General features: G+C 40.2%; 1 protein-coding gene across 1 annotated transcript; it reads left to right on the plus strand.

Annotated features, from left to right (window-relative positions):
• Window positions 1-9,399: 9,399 nt before the first annotated feature.
• LOC148854117 (calcium-dependent protein kinase 10-like) lies at window positions 9,400-19,452 on the plus strand. Its single transcript, XM_088986074.1, has 7 exons — window positions 9,400-11,294; window positions 11,394-11,537; window positions 11,657-11,809; window positions 13,040-13,155; window positions 13,270-13,437; window positions 18,509-18,739; window positions 18,897-19,452. The coding sequence occupies exons 1-7, from the start codon at window positions 10,622-10,624 to the stop codon at window positions 19,074-19,076; spliced, it is 1,665 nt and encodes a 554-aa protein (XP_088842200.1). The 5' UTR covers window positions 9,400-10,621; the 3' UTR covers window positions 19,077-19,452.
• Window positions 19,453-23,281: the final 3,829 nt, after the last annotated feature.

Genomic DNA, 23,281 nt, shown 5'->3' on the forward strand with positions numbered 1-23,281 from the left:
AATCTCAACGGTTGAAATCGGCTGCCGGCAGTCTTGGTTTCCAACAGTGAGAGTGCATCCCCGATCATTACCTTTGTCTGACAAAGGGGCTGATCCTGTCACTATGATCACCCACTCAGATGAATTCTCGGATTGTTCCAACATACTCAGGTTTTGACCCCCGCTAAGGATCTCACTGATTGGTACATCAAAGACACCCCGATCCGACACCTAGTGCAGTATCATAATCGAGTCTAGGGGTCGGGTGTAATTTTCCAGTTTTGCCCATTAATCTCCAAGGTCCAGGGCAATACTGGAAATCTGGTCCAGTTCAAAGATTCAATTAATCCCACACTGTATGTGCCTAGGGTCTCACCCCGGTAGCTGAGACAAGCCACCCCAACCTACTTGGTGGCACCACAGTGTCAGCCTTGTCAGGATAGGTCTCCCCAGACCGACCCACTGGCTGTGAACATTCTAAACTAACACGAGTCTCAATAAGTGTCCAGTTTAAGGGTAATACACAGAAACATACCAAGGGAACATGAATCAAATATGCACTTTTATTCATTTACAATAAACTCATAAAGTACATCAATTTTGATTGAAACTAAGTGCATACAAAACTGTCTAACAGAAAAACCACCTACGCAACAATAAAGAGAAATTTGAGGCTTCTAAATGAAGCGGTTGAAGTGGCAAGAAATGGGTCGCAATTTAATTGATAGTTCTTTAGCAGTGGAGTGGTAAACTAGAACTCCTTGAACGATTTCAAAGAGTTGAGCAATACTTTTAAAAGATGAATCAGAGTATTAGAGCCCTCATCCTGCACCCCTCTCTTATACTGCAGTTTGTTTGAATATTCTATACGAAAGAAGGGCCCATGCAACAGTCTATCTGAGTACTGATGGGACATTACTTTTATTTTAGCTTCGAATATAGAATACTCACCCATGCCACTTCCTATCGATCCGAGTTGGATCCACTGCACTTCCGCACATGCCTTCAGTCTACGGCAGGTGTCCCGTTCAACCTGTGGATCCCACCTTGTCCCTTTGGCAATGTGGAAAAGTATACACTATTTGCACTCAATATATCATTAGTTCATTACTGCTTTCTTTGCAATGCAAATCTTAACTGGATACAAATTTCCCACCCGGTTCTGTTTGGCATCTGATTGCAAATGATTTTGACTCGTTGATACAGAATCTGCTATACTTTTTTTTTTGTTTCATTTGCATTTACGTACACTAGGAATTTTTCATATCAGAAACTGATGCAAAATTAGCACCACCTTTCTTAATTCATATGGTTTTTTTTTTTGAAATTGAACACTTAATTTTTTCATCTTAAGTGGAAATCCCAGCTAACATGCCAACTGAGCCACCACTCAGTTGGGACAACATGGTTTGTTTTGTACATCATTTGCAGTTTTACACTGCCCACAAACTGAGCCTTCCGTTTGTAGATGCATCTGTCGGAGTTGTCATCTGCCAATGCACAGTTGGGATGTGAGCACACGCTCCACGGAGAGTTTCATAAAGAAGGTTGCATACTATGGCTTATGGGAGTTGGGCACCGACCTTATAGGTTATAGCACTTGCAACCGCACAATTGGGAATATCTTGACTTAATGAACGGCTGTAAATTCTGTAAAATGGATGTGAGACCACTCTTTGACGAGGAAAATCCGGTTCTATACGTTTTCTCCGACATGCTTGTGTAACAAAAGAAAAAAAAAGAAGGGGATATTGGTGGAATCAGTGGGAGGCCCCCAGCCCCAACAAAATGTTGATGTAACGCTCGTTTTTTTATGCCACGGTTGGAGTCAACTGTCAACATAACAGATAGGCAACAAACACAAAACAATTGAAGTGACAGCCTGAAACTTTGCCCAAATTTTTACGACAAACGATGTCAGGTGTTGCATGGGAGGCTGTGAACTTAGCACTTGAATTCCCATTCCCATTTTCACTTGAAAATGTTTGAATTTCTTACCCGTCCAATTCCTTACCTTACCGTCCACTTCATTTATTGACACGTAATCAATAGGAGACTCGACAATGTCATCGAGCTAAATTGCGAACTGTGGCAGTCTAGTCATCCCAGACGTCTGGTATCTTGCAAAAAAGAATGAACCTATCCATACAAAATTAGAGTTCAGATCTGCGCCCCACCAGGGGGCGTCCCACGGTGCATCTCCGCTTTGTATTGGAAATATATTTCGATGACGATATCATTAGATCTAGTATTGTCATCGGGATATGTTTTTAATACATGGTTGGGATGCGCTGTAAAACATTGTGGGGCGCAGATGTGAACTCGCAAAATCAACCATGAACCACCATTTTTTTTAACACGGAATCAAAATGGAGCTACCGCCTATGAATTGGGTTATTGGGTTGGTAGTTATTTATTTGTTTTTTTTTTAAGTAAAATTATTTTATGTAATATCAGTCATGCTTCTAATTGACAATAATTTTCCAAATTCAGAATTTTTTCAGATTTTATTTTTCTTCAATGTAACACCAATCAAATTGAAGTGTTGTATGATATGTGTTGCCTCTTATCAATTCATCACCGTGCCACATCGGATGACATGCAAGTGTTATATCAACTAAAACATTGTGAGATGTAATGGCTATTGGGGGAAACCTCAATTTGGTGTTTCCTCCAATGCCCCCTAGTTGCTATTTTCAAACAAAATGTTTTTTTTTTTACTGTTTTGAGTAAAAATAGTCTCAAGCAAATAAAAACAAAATTCCTATTGCAATTCAAAATGCCTAGGTGGTGCTGATGTGACAGGATTTCAGCTGAAAATGGCAATGATACCAAATATACCCTAAGTTAACTAAGTGATCGAATTTCCTATATAAAAAGCTAAATTAAGGTCTTAGTCTTTTGTAAAAGCCAAAGCAACACCAGTGCAATGAAACTTCATCACAGAAGGGGGTCTGAACAGATGGGGATATGCCCTGACAATAAGTGTCTTGCAAAGTATGGTTTTTAAAAATTGGTCAGGGGTCCAGTTACCGGTTTGAACGGCCAGCCCATTCTAACAAAAAAAAAATGATTAAAACCGTTCGAATGATTAATGGCTGGTTCAGCGATTTACTGACCAAAATCAACGATTTTGAAAAAAAACAGAACTGATCAGATGACCGATTCCCGATTTTTCCAGTCTGATCCAGTTTTGAAAACCATATTGCAAAGGAAATGCCTTGATAGATAGCCCAGAGTTCAGCCTCTTCCACAGATCCTCGGCTTTTCATCATACCACCTCACACCTACCACCCCCAAGCAGGAAAGGGAGTTAGATAAACATATTGCTCCAAAAAGTACAGTTTCACAAATAATAGACCCCCCATCAGAAAATAAAATAAGTTGAATATGGGGTTCAACAAGAAGAGGGAAACTTTGTTGAGGACCTGCAGGTGTAGAAACTTCGTAAAAAAGAAATTGAGATGGAAATAAATAAATTGTTAACCTGCACAATAATCCAATTAATAGAAACTTGATGGTCTTTAAAACATTTTGCATTACGAGCACGCCAAATATAGTACAAAGCTAAGGAGAAGAATACACTGGGCCCATGAATCTTGGAATATTCAGGGGGGGCGCAAATTACACAATTTTAGAAAAAGGGCAGTTAAAGAAAAGATGATTCATTGATTCCACACCTTGATCACAAAGACCACACTACATTTCTGTAAGGATCAGAAAAAAAGAAGTTTCTCTTTTACAGGGATAATGTTATTTATACCCTCCACAGAAAGAGTTGATATATCTAAATGGAATAGGGAGTTTTCAGATTGTAGCATAACATTTTCTCTGACTGTCTGAAATTAGATTGGCAGAGTGTTGGATCATCCTGAAATAAGTGTATTTAATTGAAAATTTTCTAACCAGATCCAAGACGAGGAAAGTTCCTAAGGGTGCATCCAAATACATGGTTGGATGTGTTGTGCGGGTAGGAATGGCAAAAGGGCAGGGCAGGGCCGGGTTATGTTTGTTCCGTTCACAACCCTGAACTCAAATGCTCACCCCAATGGGGTTAGAAATCCTAACCCCATTCCCGTCCCCATAGGGAATAGGGATTCCCGAATTTGCCCCCCCCCACCCTAGTCATCCCTACTTGTATACATATAATTTTATTTATTTTTATTTTTTAAACATAAACTATCTGGGAGGGGAGAGGCCCCATGGGGACAGGTCAAATTGCCATTTCTAGGTGTGGGGCGCCCGTGTGATGTAGATGCGAATTCTAGTAGTTGGAACCAAATTGTTGTTCTTAACTCAGCTCACTGATTAGTTCCATGCATTTTCCTTTTCCAATTTAATCGAAGAAACCATGAAGATCAGCCAATCAGTCTAGTTGAACATAACCTATGTCTTGGCCGATTCAATCATATCCCATGATCTAAAATTACTAAAAATTCAATAAAAACCAGCTGATTGGTTGGCTTATCAACCGGGTTCGACTATGATATGGAAAATATATGATATCCGTAAAACAACTGATCAATAAATTGGAGTCATAAACATGATAACTAATAAAGTGTCATTGTTCAAAATTTATAGGTGGGTTTTAATTGGTCAAAACTCTTTCCATACCATATTTTTTCCGCATCATAGATTTTCCCTTGCCAAAAAGCCAATAAACAGTCTCAGTTTCGTGAAACTACCTGGATCATTAAATAATTGCAATTTTAAAATACATGCAAGAATAGTTGAATATATGACATTTTATTTTTATGTATGCTTAATTACCATTAGTTTTTTCTTAATCTATATTATTTAATAAATCTCTATTCTATATATTAATTTATTATAAATGTATTTAAAAATATAAATTAAAGGAACATATATTTTTATATATTAATTTATAAATTCCACCACTATATTTTAGTATAATATTTATGCGATCCATAATACACATGAGTTCGATCTATGATTCAATAGTTCAATACTTGCTGAATATTTGGCTAAACAAAACTTACTGAATATCACATGAGGTTCTCTCATTTTTTGGTTTTATGTAGGGCCCAATTCTCTGAGCATAACAGAGAAAATAATAATTCAACACATCAGAATTCGCAACATCCAAAATGGAACCAGTTACTGGTTCGATGTTCCACATTCCCATGCCACCCGAACATCCAACATTGGACAAAAGAACCCGGATCTACCATTAACAATTCGCTACGGACACAACCGCTTCAACATGTTTTGTAGCCGCACATCGGTACTCACAAGACATTGATCGCTTGTTCTTGTACTTCTGGCTTTTGAGATGGGCACACGCTCCTGTTTGACATGCGTTGGAAAGGAATCTGGATCTGCTGGGCACTAGACGCTATCCATTCAGCTCTCAACATCTCAAACATGTTTCGTAGTTCGTACTTGTACGTTGAAAGCTGTGTGGATGGCAAATCCAGATTATTGGAGAAAAACAATGAGCACGTGATTCTCTTGAATGGAACCAATCAAACCAGGTAATATCCCGGATCCTGACTCTCCAGTCTCCACGATAGTCATGTGGCTATACACAGATTCGGGTTACCGGGCTCGGGACCGCCCATATATAGGCTTGTATGATTGTATCTCACGAATGAATCTTGACGGGTTCAAGGATGATTCAGTAGAATTTTTCGTACGAAATGATCAACATTTGATTGGTCCCCCCATCCCATCACTAGGAAATCCAGAAGCATCAAATGGAGAAGATAGCGTAGCTGGAAACCGGAACTAGCTTACAGTCTAGCTTATCAAAAGCTGTACTTAGATGATGTCGTTCGATAAATGGCATGTGCATCCCCCTATGCCAATGACAGCCAAAGCTTCACAGCCTCGTCTCTGCCCTATTCCCTAGCATATATACACATCTGTCCAATCCGTTATCACTACCGAGGATGCGATCCGCCCCTGTTTGATACGGGTTTTCTGTGCCCCTAACCGGGCCAGTGTCGGGTCGAAACTGGAAAGTGTCAAACTCGTGATGGACTCGGATCGTTTTCTCAACACAAAACAGTCGAGATGCTTGAATTACCCTTGTACCCTACAAGGGTAATGAAACCTCCACCGTAACACAAGGAAAAAAAAGGCGTGCATTAGGCTGAATCACAGCAAATCGGAGGCATGCGCGTAGATGAGTCGGTCCCTCAACTCTCGAGAATGAACAAGTTCTCTGAGAAACTTTTATAAGGGACCTTTATTCAAATGGTTGGTGGACGCATGAGGCAACCGTGTAATGGTTTTGCTGTTAATTTGCAGAACAACTCAACTCATCATCATCTCGTGTTCACGGATATTAGAACAAACAAATAGCTTTTTGCGCCCACATTGAGCGGCTCGCCAGGGTATAAAGTTGTGCATGGGAAGGAGGATATCATCATTTCTTCACGGCTGCCTCACATGGATAATGGGCAATGACATTGCGGAGTTGTTGAAAAAAAAAAAAGATTATATACCTTCTGGGTTGTTGATTAAAAAAAAGCAAGAACAAAGAAAGCTTTACATTTTCTAATTCCCATTTGATTCGTGAGTACGGCGAGTGTTGGCTCGCAGGTTGCTAGTGAATTAGGTGGGGATTGAAGGAGGTCAACTGGTAGACGATGACGATTCGCCTTCTCTGCGTCATTATGTTTCTTAGGTTGGAAATCGACTCTCACCCATAATCAACATCCACCTACTAAAGGATTGGACCCGTTACATCACCAACATGCACCAGGTTGAGATTATGATGAAATGTTTGTTGTACGACCCAAAGTTCAAACTACGGACATGAGTATTTGCAGTTATTTTCAGGGGGGTGGGGGGGGCAAGAACCAGGAGCAGAAAGGGAGAAAAAGATAAAAAGGAAAAGGATGGGAGATGCTTGGGTATTTGCATCTTCTTTTTGGCGTTTGCTCTCAGATGCCGTTTGGGGAAGGGAAGCCGCTTGGGCTGGAATCATAAAAGCTCCCAGTAGGTGGTCTGGTGGTGTAGCGGAGACCTGAAACGAAGTCACCTCGTTTTGGTTTGAAATGAACTCATTTACGCTACTCTCTTTAACAGCCGGATGATGGTGTTGTGGGTTCAATTGCCACGAGAAAACGTAATCAAATCATTTCATATCATGTGGCTAGCTACCAAACATGAATCAATCCAAATTGATGCATCTACGTCCTCTTCCTCTGTGGATTGAATGGGTGTGGTATCCAATTCCAATGGGGTTGAGAGGGTGGTTGATGCATTGATGGATGAAAATGGAGTAATTGTTGAGCAGTTAGTTGTATTGGTTCATTTGGTTGTGCGTCACAATCAGCCAACTCTGCAATGACTTCTGGGTAAGGTATAAATGAACCCATTCACCTGTGGGACCCATATGTTTTGGGAACCATACCTTTGAGGGTTAGTTTATTTTAGTTCCTGAGGAGGAGAACCAGTCCCTCAGTTCAATCGATTTGCAAATAATAAATGGGTCAGTTTTGGATGAGATCAATGGCAAGCTACCAACCACAACCGGGAATGGTTTTGGGAAAATGACTTTTTTTTTGTTTAATTTCGTGTGAATTAGGAGTAAAAGATACTTGGAGTATGAGAATAAAATGCGGTGGAAAATAAAATAACCTTAGTTGCATTTAATTAAAGGAGAAGAAGATGTGTGAGTTGTGTTCTCTGTTTTGGGTTAGGCATTAAAAATTATTGTTTCTCGCCAATAAAACACCCTCTCCCCAAACAGTTCACATCTCAGTCTCATATTACCTTCATGTACCATGCAGAGACTCTCCTTCCAAATACCATTGTGAATAAAAGAGATTGTCTCCTTAATTGGCTGATAGAACTGGTCAGTCATTTAGACAGCTCAATCCGGCCAGCACATGGTCAGATTTTTGGGTTTCCTATTTACCTTTGTTTTGCTTACTTGCACAAAATCATTGACTCGGTCAACCATTTGATGGTTCGGGTGGTTGAATAAAACTGATGATTAATTCAATTACGGTGCATTCTGAACATTTATTTACTTTTCATTAGTTCATATTGATCATTGAAAACTTTAACAATAATTACAGATTTAATTATGACGTGATGCTTTATTTCTTATTTAAGTTTTTATTTTTCTTTTCATGGTGTAATTCATGCAACGTAGATTTTGCCTTCAATTTGAATTTAATTTAATTAAAATATCAGTATAATCCAAATTAAATAAAAATGGCATTAATTCACAATGTTAAATATAGAAGAAAAGATGTATGTTATAATGAAAAAAGATAAACTTATCCAAATGAAAAATTCAACTTAACTACACACACAACTTGGATCGGATCAGCTTAATATTGAATAAATCAAATCCTGATTTGATCTGATTAATAAGTGGATTTTTTTTCCTTTTCCAGATCCAGTTGCGATTAATTGGATATCCAAATCTGACATAAAATGAATTAGTTTCAAATTTGAAATGGATTAAATCGAACCCACTTGAAGCATCATGGTTGAACTGTTAATTGTTTTATATAACAAAAATATTCATTTACCATTGCTATTTAATATGATGATATATATATTTACAATATTACCGATTGATCTAGATGATTAAACCATTGGCTGCCACCAGAATGGAAAAGCAATCCCATCTTCGAATTGATTTTTAGAATACTGTTAGCAAATGCTTTAACATCACCAAACAATTCCTATTAATTATCAGTTTATCACGCACGCCACTCACTTTACCATGGTCCATGGAGTCATGGACTTCATATTCTCTCCATGGTCAAATCACGAGAGAAGAAAGCTGTTTTGGTTGAAGGCTTTAAGCCTAACTACAGTAAAGCAGTTCAACCATTACTCACAAAGTTTCAAATCATGAAAAAGAAACGAATTCAATTACTCAGGGTGTAAACAAATTTTGACCCGATCCATATAACCACTGGAACCGGAGTCTCCAGTTGCATTGGAGGATATCGAGTCATACGATTATTTGCCACATCATCTTACCACGTGGGATCCACGTACATGGAGTGGATAAGAAGGTGAGATTTATTGAGCCTCCGTTTGGTTTGTGGGATGGGAATGAAAAAAAATGAATATTTCAAAAACATTCCCTTTTTTCATATTTGTTTTGAGAGAAAGAGGGAGATGGGATGAGAAAAATATGGGATGTGAGATCCCAAAATCGTGAATTCGGGGACACCAAAATAGTGCGACCCTGATGGGAAAACTTGAATTACGATCTCCCTCCTCCCTCTCTCCTCCGTAAGGTGGCAATGATGTCAGAGCACGACCATGTCGGTGGGATCGTTGTCGTCAGAGTTAGAAGAGCACGACCATGCCAAAGGCGGCAGCGACGACCATGTCAACGTCGCCGATCATGACCATTCAAAAGTTTAGGTAATAACTTTCAGGAAAATCATTCGAAACGAAGAAGAAGAAGTTACAGTGGCAATCAATGTTGCCGATCGCGACCATTCGAAAGTTTAGGTAATAACTTTCAGGAAAATCATTCGAAACGAAGAAGAAGAAGTTACAGTGGCAATCAATGTTGCCGATCGTGACCATTCAAAAGTTTAGGTAATAACGTTGCCAATTGCAACCATTCGATGTCAACATCAACGTTGCCTCGAGGCCATACAAATTACAATTGCAATCAGGAATAATTAGAGAGGTTGAAACTAGAAGAAGAAGAAGAGAGGAGAAAGAGAGTGGGAGAGGTGGGAGATGAAGGGGGTCATCGTGGCCTAACTCGCCTCTATTCGTCTCGGATGAAGGAAGGTAAACAGTGCCATTTCAAAGGTGGGAGATGAAGGGGGTAAGCTGTCGCCTAACTCGCCTCTGTTGGTCTCAAACGAATGAGGAAGGTGAACAATACCATTTCAGTCCTCTTTTACACTTTTCTATCCCATTCCATTATTTTCCATCTCACCCGAATCTTCTTACAAACCAAACGGAGCGTGAAGGAAAAGGAGAGGACAGTGGAGGTTGGAGTTGAGGTTGACGGATTGTATCCCGGTCGGGATGGACTGGTCCGACCCGAGAGAACACGTTGTCAAGGAATTTTAATCATTACACGGAGTATCTTTAAGCATAACTTGACCCATCAAACACGCTACGTTTCTGCTTTCTTATTTTCCCAAAAAACAGACGGTACATTTTCCATAATGACGTAATGATTAGATTAAGATATTAATTAGAACAATTAAGATACCAAACTAAAAGGCCTTAAAAAAAAATTAAAAATCCTTTCTGACCATCGAATCCGGTACGTGTGGTGGGGAACCGGTTACCGGCCGGATATTCCTCCTCCCGAACTCGATGAGTCGTTGTCCATCGAGGGCATTTTAGTAAATGCAGCAGTTCCACGTGTTATAATTTAAAAATGATTTTTACGATCAGCCAATAAAGAATGACATAAATTACTTGTAAATAAACAAATTTTTAAGAAGCCAGCGGACAGCCTTTTTTTCATTTTCCTTTTTCAACCCGCGTTTCGTGACTTTCGTCTCCGCCGGAGAGTGGTCGTGCCATGCTCGGCAGCACCACCCCCCACCATAAACAGCGGAAGACGACAGGAGAGAAAAGGGAAAAGCGGGCCTCGTAATACTCACAGTAGAAGGAGAGACTTTTGTTTTGTGGGGTGTGGCGTGGTTCTTCGTGAGCTCTCTACATGGGCAACTGTTACGCTTGTGTGAGAGTACTAAGCTCGGAAGATGACAAAACGTCAAAGAAGAAAAAACGAAGAAAGAAGGGACGGAAAGGACGGAAAGAACGAAGGCCCAATCCTTTCGCCGAAGACCCTATTCGGTTGCCGGCACCGATCCGGGTCCTGAAAGACGTTGTCCCACTAGGCCACCGCACCTGCATCGGTGACAAGTACGTACTGGGTCGCGAACTCGGCCGAGGCGAGTTTGGTATCACCTACCTCTGCACTGACAGAGAAACCAAGGAGGCATTGGCCTGCAAATCCATCTCCAAAAGAAAGCTAAGAACGGCAGTCGATATCGAAGATGTTCGCCGGGAGGTTGCCATCATGTCCAGCCTCCCTGACCATCCTAACGTCGTAAGGCTTAAAGCTACTTATGAAGACAACGAGGCTGTGCACCTGGTTATGGAGCTTTGTGAGGGTGGAGAGCTCTTCGATCGGATTGTAGCGCGGGGACACTACAGTGAGCGCGCAGCTGCTAACGTGGCCAGGACTGTTGCGGAAGTTGTAAAGATGTGCCATGAGAATGGAGTCATTCACAGGGACCTTAAGCCCGAGAATTTCCTGTTTGCAAACAAGCGAGAGAACGCTCCGCTTAAAGCAATTGATTTTGGGCTCTCTGTGTTCTTTAAACCTGGTCTGTTGTCAAATTTGCTGTTTAATTTGAGGGTTCTTTTTCATGGTTTTGGTTTCAAAATTTCAATAGTTCAATAGCTTTGGTTGGTTTATTGAACAGGGGAGCGGTTCTCGGAAATTGTGGGAAGTCCGTATTATATGGCGCCTGAGGTGTTGAAGCGGAATTATGGACCGGAGGTTGATATTTGGAGTTCTGGGGTGATTTTGTATATTTTGTTATGTGGGGTTCCTCCGTTTTGGGCTGGTATGACGGTCTTGGATTTTGTCGAGAGTCGTAAATTTTAGATGAATTCGGTTGCTAGCTTGCAGGATTTCATGTTTTTTCTTCCTTATTTACTTTTCTTAATTGTTTGTTTGCTGCAGAAACTGAACAAGGTGTCGCCAAGGAAATCCTGCGAGGTGTTATTGATTTCAAGAGGGATCCATGGCCTTGGGTTTCTGAAAGTGCTAAGAGTCTTGTCCGTCAGATGCTGGAGCCAGACCCGAAAAAGCGTTTGACTGCTCAACAGGTGCTCGGTAAGTCAATTTACGGAGTATGGTACGGACTCGGTATTCGAAGAATTCATGGATGTTGTCTTCAATAGATTATACTCTGTTTGAGACTGCCCGCCTATTGCATTTCTAAATCTGCAAATCACTTGCGTGAAACACAGACAGTAAATGGTGCATTTACATTTCCCTTGGTTTTGATCTATAGCTTACTTTTGGTGGGCCATCTTGAATGAGACCAGACCAACCAGAAACTGAGCGGAAGAATATATTATTTGTCTGGTCCCAGCAGATGTCTTGGAAATTAGATTTATGGAATGGAGAAAAGGCCATTTATCGAGTAGTTGGAAGCATCTAAACCATCCAGTTATGGACTTGCCCAGAATACGAGAGGATTGAGCAATAAGTTGGTCAGAGAGCTCAGGGGCTAGGGGCACAAAATTGGTTGCACCATTACATTTAATTATTTATTTAATGTACTTCAATTCAGTTTACCCATAAATAGTGGCTTTTGCGTTGGTAGTTTCATCTTATAGATGGTCACAAAAAATTCCTTTGATGTCTATGGTCAAACCATTTAAAATTATGCATTTATAGGTGAAGGGATGATGTTTCTAACTGCTCTCATTGTTTAAGGTGGTATTTGGTACCATTGCTGTTTCCTTGTAGTGTTGCCACCAATGGTGGTAAGAAATGCCTAAACAAACAAGAAATGCTATATAGTGTTGCTACATCTGCTTAGGTGGCAGCAACACTACCAAACATGATACATCACTGTTTTCTCAGAAAACAGTCTAGTGTTGTTGCATGGACGGTTACTAGCAACGTGCTGCATCAGGAAACATCGAATAGGATGTTTTCATATATAGGAGGCAGGTTTCACAAATTTCCAGGTGAGGTGTTTTCCCAATGTTTTCTCAAAAAATCCCCAATCAAACAATACTTTTGACTGTTAAGGTTGAAATGCTTTTCTGGTGCCAATGTGGCACCGTTTTTTGGGAAAATGGCAGTGGTGCCAAAGATAGTCAAGTACTTGGGCTTTTCTTGTGCCTCTCACTTTTAAAACAGTGAAGTGAATATTGACTGAGTCGGTGCACAAATGCACATGAATAAACAATATTACACAATGTACATAAAGACAATAAAGGAGCATAATTATTATTATGGTGAGATGTTGAAAAACTCAATTGCTAGTTATGAATTATACTTCTTTTGAGATAAATTACCAAATTTTCTGTTCCTTTTCCCCTTTGGCAGAACATTCCTGGCTGCAAAATGCAAAGAAAGCACCCAATGTTCCGTTGGGAGATATTGTTAGGACAAGACTTAAGCAATTCTCTGTGATGAATAGATTCAAAAAGAAAGCCATGCGGGTTAGTGTGTAATATCAATGATTTAAATGGCATCTCAAGTTCTGATATTTATGTGTAGATGTGTAGTTAAATTAATACATGCAACTGATTTTGATGTCAATAAAAATACCATAGGTAATAGCAGAGCATTTATCTGTTGAAGAAGTGGAAATCATTAGAGATATGTTTAAATTAATGGACACTGACAACAACGGAAAAATAACATACGAGGAATTGAAGGCTGGGCTTCAGAAAGTTGGGTCTCAATTAGCTGAACCAGAGATGAAATTGCTGATGGAAGTGGTAAGTTCTTTCATATTATTGATCAAACTTGGGGTATTAGATGCTTCATTTACCATGTCTTCTTCCTTGGTTTTTCTTTGCTTGATTATCATAGCATATTAGTGTGTAGTTTGGACTTTATGAGGTAAAGATGAAAATTGTGTTCTCTGTTTGGTTCTCCAGTGATGTTTCTCTTATATCCATCATCACTTTGCATTCTTCATATTATGTGGATGTTTCTGTTTTTTCCTTCATTTATTTATTTCCCAAATATCTATAATACAGCTATCCTAAAAATTTATTTGAGAACCAGCATCTGAAGAACTTCTTAATTTTTTGGGCAATATGATCAACAATGAGAATTTGCAAACTAATACATTGTTTGGTCAATGGAAGGTTGTAGCTGCCTTATAATTGTTAAAATCTTATGGTTTTATGATGCAATTCATGATTCAAATCATGAATCTCAAGGATTCCAATTCAAATCTTATGATTGAATCCTTTTTCTGAACAAATCTCACACTTATAGTTTAAATATTATGATTCAATTGGTGAATCTTGTGATCAATCTTACTGATAAGAAGTCTTGTGATTTGTCTGATTCATACTACTAGAATGAATTTGGTCAGATCCAAAATTTGTAGTTTGTCGTTTCTTTATGTTTTTTATTTTTCAAGGGGCCTTTGTTTCAAAATTCTTAATACAGTAAGTCATATTTGGGTTATTTAAAGGCTTTTTGAAGTCCTTTCAACTTTAATTTTCATCATGTGTTTGTGAAAGAGCCATTATGTTATGGTTTCTAGGCAAAATGTATATTGATCATATCATACTACACATATTCTATATGGAGTATAATTACTTGTATGGCAGTGTATTCAAAGTGCTAAAATCATTTTGTTATATTTAAGTTTTTAGTATTCATCATCATCTAAGCCTTTAGAAAACAGAGATAATCCTAGGATATATGAAATGATATACGTTTCATTTGATTCAACCTTCTCTATGATTTATACAGTTATGATTTTCAAGTAATTGGTTATGTGAATATTAAATGAACAAATAGCTTCATGGTGTGAAAATATATAAAAAAAACTAAAAGCTATAAATTCTAAATTTCACTATAATTTAGTTTATCATGGTACATTGGTACTGACATTTCCAAGCTACTGCTTTCTCTGACTTGTAAATTTCCATGATTCTGATGTAGATTTCAATGTCATCGACATTTGAAGACAGAAATGAGTAACTTATGTATTACACCAGGGTGAATTTTGTGTCCTGATCAATAGGGATTTTGGGTTTTCCAGACTTAAGAATTGAAACTTTAGATGGGTAGTCCGGGGCTTAGATAGACTTTGGTTTATTCTTATATTTATTTGTTTTTGTTTGGCCCATCTGGTACCTTAGTTGGGGTTCTTTTCTTGCAAACAAACTTGGATGTCAGTGGACAGAATATACTTTCATTTTGCTCTTTCAGATTGGTATGGAGATCTTTTAGTTAGTCCAGCTGGAGGGCTGGAGAGGGAAACTTTACATCAAGGTATTTCATGGACCCCAAAATTTAGGAGAAACATGAACAACTGGGAGATTGAATAACTTGCCCCAATGCTGCAAAAAAGTTCAAGAAAACAACCCCAATCAAGCGATTGCAGAATCGGAGTATGAGAAACTGATGATAAATTTACTGTCCAATCTTTCTATAAGAATACTAGCAGAAGGGTACATGCTTCGCACGTATAACTTTTGTTTTGTGCATGGATAATTAAAAAGGTTAAATACAGTACCATTTTACAAAATTTATCAGAGCTCTTTCTCTTGTAAATTTTGATTTTCCATTGTTTCCTAACCTGGATTCGGTTAAGTTCTGCTGATGGTAACATTGAAGGGTTGGAACTTGATCTTCGGAGAAGAAATTGCAAAGTTCCTCAGCACCAAAGAAGTTGTGTTCTTCCATATTCAATTACAGGTGCTGATACGCTTTTTGGGGACATGTTGAAGCAGTCCTCAAATGTAGAGTAGTTGAATTTTAGGGAAGATGAAGCCAGTAAAATCAGTAACTGAGTTGCTGAAAAATACCCAGATGAAGAAATATGTTGGGAGAGAGAGGGGGGGGGGGGGGGAGGGACCAAGCTGCCAACTATTTTGGTGGGTGGATGCAGATCCATGATCCATGCATAACACCACTTTTGACAGAAAAACAGAGAGAAGGAAACAAGAGAGCGACAATGAAATTGAGATTGGAATTCATTTGGGTATTCTTGGGAATAGAAAATTTGATCATCGAGCATGAAACTCTCTTTTTATATGGTAGATAGATTAGGACAGGTTGTGTGGATAGGTGGAGGAAACAGCAGATCATGTATCTTTATAGTGTGCTTGTTGTTCAGTGTTACAGACATATTTCCTTGAGGTGTTTGGGGTCTGTTGGTATTTTCCAGCATTGGTCAGGGAATTACTTAGTCGTTGGCAGATTTGAGTATGCAAGAAAGAGAAACTAATATGGAGATTGGTTCTACATATGATAATATGGTTCATATGGGCTGAGAGAAATGCCCAAGTTTTGAGAACAAGAGGAAAACACCAGAAGAGACTCAAGGATGAGCAGAAGTTTCCATCAAATCATGGTTATCGATACATGGGGAGTTCAAGGAAGGCTGATTCACAGAACTTTCAAATCATACAGTTTTGTATGATCCTACACTGCATAAAATGTTTTCGTATCTTCCTTCCCCTGATGTATGGTCTCTTGTACTATAGACAAGCTAAAGACCATTACCCAATGTTGGTTCCAGCTATCTGGTGTCTTGTGAGGGGTAGACTGGATAAGGTCCTTTTTTTGCACGAAGTGGCTGCTCTCAGACTCAAACCTACCTTCTCACACTCTCAGGTTATTTAGCACAGATGCCTTTCTGAATGATATACATCATGACTTACCATTTCAATAAAGAAATCTTTTCCTGATGTTTCTATGATACATTTTATGTTCCTACTTCCTTTATTGTAATGTTTAAGGTCTGGTTCCTGCCTTGTGTAAACTAGATGCTTATTTTTTCTCATCTGTAATATCAATAAGCTCTTTTGATCTGGTTATTGATAAAAAATAAACAAGAAAAGAAGTGCTAATGGTGAAAGCTTGTAGTCTGTGAATTTGGCTAAAGTTTGAGTTCAGAATTGCTGGGCAGTGTAGCCTGTGATGTCTAATGTTGAGAAGATCATGTCCCACTGCCATATGGGCTCCATAATGGAAATCAACTGCTCAAAAATTAGTTTGAAACTGTGGTTTTACAATGTATATATATTTGAACCTGAAGGGGTTACAGTGTGACCGGCAGTAGCTCCAAATACAAATCGTCAATAAAATGGTGGAACTCCTGTACTCATGCTGAAGTTTGGTACAAGCTGTGTCTTAGGTGGTCCTATCTATTGACAGGTCTTGGTCCTCTAAATATGCAACATGTGGTGCTATGGAGTCCCATATTGCATCCATACACCCTATAAATTGATAAAAAAAAAAAACCATACACCCTATCAAACTAAAGTGTTATGGGGATTAGATAGGTGAGACCTTTGGCATTTAGAGTAAACCCTTTGTTCCTTTGGGCTTTGGGTTATTAGATCTGTGAATGCTATGTCTCTTAACCTTGTAGGAAGGGGTACTTGAGAATTGCACTTCATTAGATATTTTGTTACCAAATTGAGGCCTTGAGGGTATCTTTTGTATGATTTGTAGAGGGATTAGATGTGTTAGTGGATGGGGTCATGATAAAATAATTTGTTTTAGAACTTTAGATCTTTGAAACTTAAGATTTTTTTAGGATGAGAGTTGTTGCCATTTCTTTTAAACTATCACATATTTGGAAAAGGTGTATTTTCTGCATATTATTGATTTGTCATATTATATTACATCATTTATGGAAAATTATTATATTAGGAACCTTCAACTATAATTGCCATCCATATCCATAATTTTATGAACTTTTAATTTTTTGGAAGAAATATTTCACTTCTGTGATGTTATCTTGGTAAGCCTTTAATGTTCAAATGAATTTGATGATGTCCAGTCGACAAAGTTGATTTACTTAATTGAATCTCAACATCTGTGCCATTAGGTCCATTCCCCCACCCCCCGGGGAAATATATCAATCATATGGCTCTGATCTTGGACCAAATGTTGCATTGGTTAGATTGAGATGAATTCACCTCCTGTGAATCTTATGATCTCCCTAATACAGTGATGTTTTGATTCTTCTGAATTTTCTAATTCTCCTCTGGGGAAAAACCAATTTCACTATGTTGTTACACATTTCAGATGTTATCATAATTTAATCATAGTTGAGATATAAAAGGTCATTACCCAATGTTTGGTCTCAGTCATCTGGGGCCGTGGGAGGGTAGACTGGATATGGTCTATGGTTGGCATTTTTTGCACATAGTTGATATATGATTTGGTTTAATATGGTTGTTAAACAACATAAAATTGCTCTGATACCATGTTAAACAACATAAAATAGCTTTGATACCATGTCAACTAACATAAAATAGAATAGCAAATCAAGGAGAAAATAAAAAGGAACAGAGAGAACACCAAGATCTAGCGTGCTTTGGCTTGGTAGCCTACATCCATGGGAGGAGAGGAAAAAGTCCACTATGAGAACAAGAGTTACAACCCTCTCTCTCTCTCTCTCTCTCTCTCTCTCTTCCTCCAACCATAATCTCATACAACCATTAGCATGAATAAGCAACAAACTGGAATATATCAGAATTACACAGAAGATCGTTTTTCTCTCATAAATACATATAGGTCCCCATAATTTATCAATATTACAATATACCCAGTTACAATATTTCGCTCAACAATGGTCATGAAGAAAGCAATATCCTGTATTAGGTTGGGAAAAATACTTAACTATTTGGCTTTGGTTCAGGAGTAAAAAATTGTACTACTGTTAGAAGTTTGTGATCCTGAAATTACTTACTGAAGGGGCTAATTTGGCTAGAGTTGGTAGACTCCAGTTGTCTATAATATAGTTCTTTATGAATTTTGAAGTTAATCTTGTACCATTGGAGTATTAAGGTGATAACTTCTATCCAGGCCGACGTTGATGGGAATGGCACATTGGATTATGGAGAGTTTGTTGCAGTGACGATTCACTTACAAAGAATGGAGAATGATGAGCACTTCCGCAGAGCATTTTTGTTCTTTGATAGAGATGGAAGTGGGTATATTGAAATGGATGAATTACGGGAAGCCTTGACTGATGAATCTGGCCAAGTTGATGCTGAAGTGTTGAATGACATCATACGTGAGGTTGACAGAGATAAGGTATGGCTTCTCTTGACTTGCATCATCTTCTTGATTACCCTCTCTTTTTTAATGCCCCTGATATTTTTATCTCATACTAAATACAAATCATTTTTTTTTGGCAATAGATACTAAATACAAATCATTGACTTGTTCTATTTTTGTATAAATAATTCAGGATGGAAGAATCAGTTATGAAGAGTTTGTTGCAATGATGAAAACTGGAACTGATTGGAGAAAGATGTCTCGGCATTATTCAAGAGAGAGATTCAAGAGCTTGAGCCTCAACCTGATGAAGGATGGCTCCTTGAAAATGGACGATGAATTGGATGGTCAAGGTGCTGTAGTTGGAGCCTGAGGGGATATGATATATTTCTTTTTTGTTCTGCTGAATATTCCATTGCCGCTATGCAAGATTCATCATTGATAAAATCATCACATGGAAATTAAGCCATGGGAAGTTCGAGGTTGGTGACTGAATATGGTTTTGTTGCTGGGCTTCGGTTGCTTTTTCTTGGCTGCAGGAAGCAGATAATGGGAGGTCCTCTTAGTACTGGATCGAGTTGTTCGGTTTTGCAAGGGATTGAAGTGGTCTCTGTGACAGTTCTGTTGGAACTTGTATCAAATATCAAGTTTCCTTGTAAATTTGTCTGTAGTATTTATTTTTTCTTTTTCTTGTGCCAACATGAATGGGGTTTGTTTGGTGGCATTATGAGCATTGTGGAGTTCTCAAATTGTTTGGGTCTACCTTGTCAGATCAGAGTATATAAAGGTAAAGATGGCCCCGTGGTCCTAATTGCTGTCCGGCGCCCCGGCCATCCATTGCCAATTTTCCACTGCATGACTCCTTTGGGCCTTGCCATCCAAACAATTACCAAATTTGGAATGTCAGACAAAGATAACCCGATAATGCTACGAGGGACCCATTTAAGTAATACATAAATACGGCCCAAAGTGGTGCTGGTTAGCGGGTACTGGTCGTTATTACATATAACTTTTCTCAATAAATGGGCCTCATGTAGTCAATGTGTTTTCAGTTTTCATTCTTCACAAGTACAATCTGATTGCATGATTAGACAAATCTTAAAATTTTCACTGATTATTGTAGTAATCACATTGTTAGAAAATTGCTGAAGGTCTGCATCCGATCCAAGGGCGTTGGGACCATCATTTGGTAATGGCCCTTAATTCTATAATTTGTCAGATTTGTTAATTCATATATCATTTAATAATGGATGTTAGAAAATAGTTATTTTCTTTGAAAGTTGTGGGCTTCTGGTGACCTCATTAGTCCAAACAGTCCAAACTTGATGGACGACCCAACGGGAATTTCGTTGGGCTTCCCAAACTGGGCTTAGATTGAAAAAGAAAAAAGGAAAAAAATTCAAACCCAGTCCATTGGCGTGCACTGTTTCATTTCATCCCAGCATTTGTTGACAAATACGGAGCCGAGGGCAACAATTTAATCTTTGGTGTGGTCGGCAGGTTCAACCTGCTGAGACAAAGAAAACGTCAAAGGCCTTGGGAGTTATCCCACCCTTCCAGGGGTGAAGACTTTGACAATTAAGTTAGCCGAGAGTTGTGAGGGATCAAACCAAGCAAGTGAAGAAACTTAGAGCTTAAGTCTGTGTGTTTTTACTTCAATGTGGGAGCCTTTTTTATAATCAGAGTTGAGGAACAGTTGGGAGTGGTTGATAGTAGTTGATGATGGATGGCCAGGATTCATCCGACTGACACCATGTGTCAAGATCTGTAGGTCAGCCAAACATTCATACACCACTTGCCCCCCACTCTCAAGGCCGTAGTGGCCGAGGTCGGCTGGCAAGTTGTGTGAAAACCTCAGCTTCGGCCGAAGAGAGTATGGTGGATTCGTGTGGAGGCATTGGCCTTGGTTGTGGAGCTCTGCTTAGTGACTGTGCGACTGCTGCACCTCCGTTCATGCCTTGTGTCAATAAAGGATCATTCTAGGCCGAGGGTGTGTGACCGCGGCCCGTAGGGTGTAAGCTATCCGCGCGCATTGCTCATGCTCCCATATGAGTACTAATGTCACCCATCATAAGTCCGTACACAAGATGAGCACTGGGGTCGACTGATTGAGGCAATCTATGAGATGGTATGAGGGGTCCGGTTCTACATGTCCTCGAGCCGGAGTCGACAGGCAAACCAGCCCCGTCTCTTGGCATCATTTCATCTTCTGAGGTTGGTGCCACGTGGAGCCTGTTGGTTCAGACTACCAGGTTGGCTAGTCAGCAGCCGTTAGATCAATTGAATATGGGTCGTACATTTTCCTTTAAATAAGGAGGCTGGTTGAGACTTCACCATTTGCTCATAAACCTTTAGTCTTGGAGGACACCTCAGCTTTCCACAACCAGTTCCTTAAACTCCCTTTTCATGAACAACTTTAGGTAAAGAACTGTCCTCGACATGTCAGCCTCGGATTCTAGTCTCGAAGCTTACAACCTTCTTGGTTGGAGTACTCCCAACAGCACTCCTAGTGGCGATGGAAGTGACAAGAGTGACTTTGAGAGCTCCTCTCGGACATCTAATGTCTAGGTGTTGAGGGAGAGGATCGTGTCTCGCGGGGCCGAGCGTGACTGGCAGAGTGCGAACTCTGCTAATGAGAGTACTAGTTCCATGCAGACAAGGGTCGATGCGATAGTAAATGTTCTTGTGCTTCCTGAAGTGGTAGATGTGGAGGAGGCCGAGGGACTTACGGTTGAGGAGCAGGTCGAGGCCAAGCGCTGAGGCGTGACGCTGGGGCATTATCCCCGCTCTGACCTAGATAGCATTCTCGACAAGGAGAAAATTAGGGGTTAGGCCGAGAAGTGCTACATTTCAAAAGACTATAGGGTTAGAGTCCTCTATGTTGGTGGTCGGCCATAGCTTGCTCTCGAAGGGGAGGTGTGCATTCACGAGCATTACCTTCACTTTGAGTTGCGATTTTCCCTGCACCTCTTAATCCCCGAGATTTTTAACCACTACAATCTCACTCTTGACCAACTCGCTGCCAATACCGTTAGGACGATAGTGGTTGTGTTGGTGGTGGCCCATATCTGAGATGTGCTGTGACTCTGAACATATTTCAGAGTTTGTCCACATTAAGGAAGCATCCCGATAGGGAAGGCTTGTGGTATTTCCAAGGCCGACAGGGAAAGGTGGTGGACACCCCGTCTTTTGTCCATAATTGGAAGAAGAAATTCTTCTTTGTTAGTTGCCCCCAAGGCTAGCCTTTTCGATTCGGTTGGGGGGACCCAAATACGCTAGCCGAGAGGATTGCGCCACGCAGCAGCGATGAGGAGAAGGTCGTAATGAATTGGCTTTGGCTCGGCAGGACGATTCATGCCAGACCCTTGGTGATGGCCGGCCTTAATCCTACCCTCCTTGGTATGGATACTCCTGTCGTTTGCTTGTTGCGACATTACTTGAATTTCGTTGTCGCTTTTCTAAGTTGTTTGTTTCTCTTGTTGGCAAAAAATGGACAACAACTGAAAGGCAAAGTTGTTGGAGTCCGCAGCATCCAAGAAAGCCGTCCAAAAAGGAGTTTTCGAGAACGCGCCTCGACATCAGAAGGTGGAGAAAGGCCGCCAGACAATGAGTCGAAGCCAAGGCAGCCCATAAGAATCCAATGGTGCAAAAGCACCCTACAGAAGTGGCCCAAGACCCTCAGGCAAAGAAACTTTAGCTACACAAGTAGCGCCGATCCAAGGGGGCCTCGGGTGGGTCTCACCAAAGGCACCTTAATCCTTCAATCCCCGGGAGGACAAGCTGCTCATCAATTGTCACATCTTTCGGCCGCAGTAGAGCGTTCGAGAGGGGGACTCCCTGTTGGTGGCTGGTGTTAGCCGACAACTAGCGGTTGGCATGGTCCTTCCCAGTGACTATCAGTCCTGGACACAACACACTATGGATTCGGTCCGAAGCACGCTTTTGGACAAGGCTACCGAGGTATGCACGTACCTCTCCGAGTTCGTTATGTCACCGAGGTCTTTTTGGCGGAATATGACTGACGAGTTTTCCTTTTCTATGCAGATGGTCTCCTACTCGGTCGGCCTCTATGACAAGATGGAGGTGCTGATTAAGCAGCTTTGACAGGCACAAGAGGAGATCGAGCGCCTAGAGCAGTAAATGGTCAAGGCCGAGGGGTGGGTCTGTGACGAGCACGAACATTGCAAGAAGGTCGAGGCCGAGGTGGCTGCCAAAAGGGAGCTCGTGAAGGAGCTGAAGTCTTCCCTAGTGTTGATGGAGCGGCAGTTGGAGGAGACGGTCATGAAGGCAGTTGAAAAGTACAAGGCCTCGAAGGAGCACGAGGTGGACGTAACCTCCTTTGCTTCCTAGGCTTACCTAGAGGGCTTCGAGGATTGCAAGGCCTAAGTGTCAAAGATTCAGTCAAGCTTCAACGTTGGCCAACTGGACCTATTCCATTATGAAGCTCAACAATTAGTGGATAAGCTAGATGGGACAAACAAGAACCTGACCGTTGACACCACTGCCAAGGTCGTTGCTCAAACAAGAGGGGGCCAATAAAGAGTTTTCTTGAGTTAATGGAACTTGAGTTTCTTATCA

Source organism: Nelumbo lutea, chromosome 4 (assembly GCF_056320005.1).
Source record: "Nelumbo lutea isolate HS-2025 chromosome 4, American lotus-T2T, whole genome shotgun sequence".
NCBI classification, from domain to species: domain Eukaryota; kingdom Viridiplantae; phylum Streptophyta; class Magnoliopsida; order Proteales; family Nelumbonaceae; genus Nelumbo; species Nelumbo lutea.

Excerpts from the sequence above, each read along its gene's own strand:
- LOC148854117 (XM_088986074.1), top strand. The coding sequence starts at position 10,622 with ATGGGCAACTGTTACGCTTGTGTGAGAGTACTAAGCTCGGAAGATGAC. Across the intron at positions 11,538-11,656 it reads GGTTCCTCCGTTTTGGGCTG|AAACTGAACAAGGTGTCGCC; the intron begins GTATGACGGTCT and ends TGTTTGCTGCAG. Across the intron at positions 13,156-13,269 it reads TCAAAAAGAAAGCCATGCGG|GTAATAGCAGAGCATTTATC; the intron begins GTTAGTGTGTAA and ends AAAATACCATAG.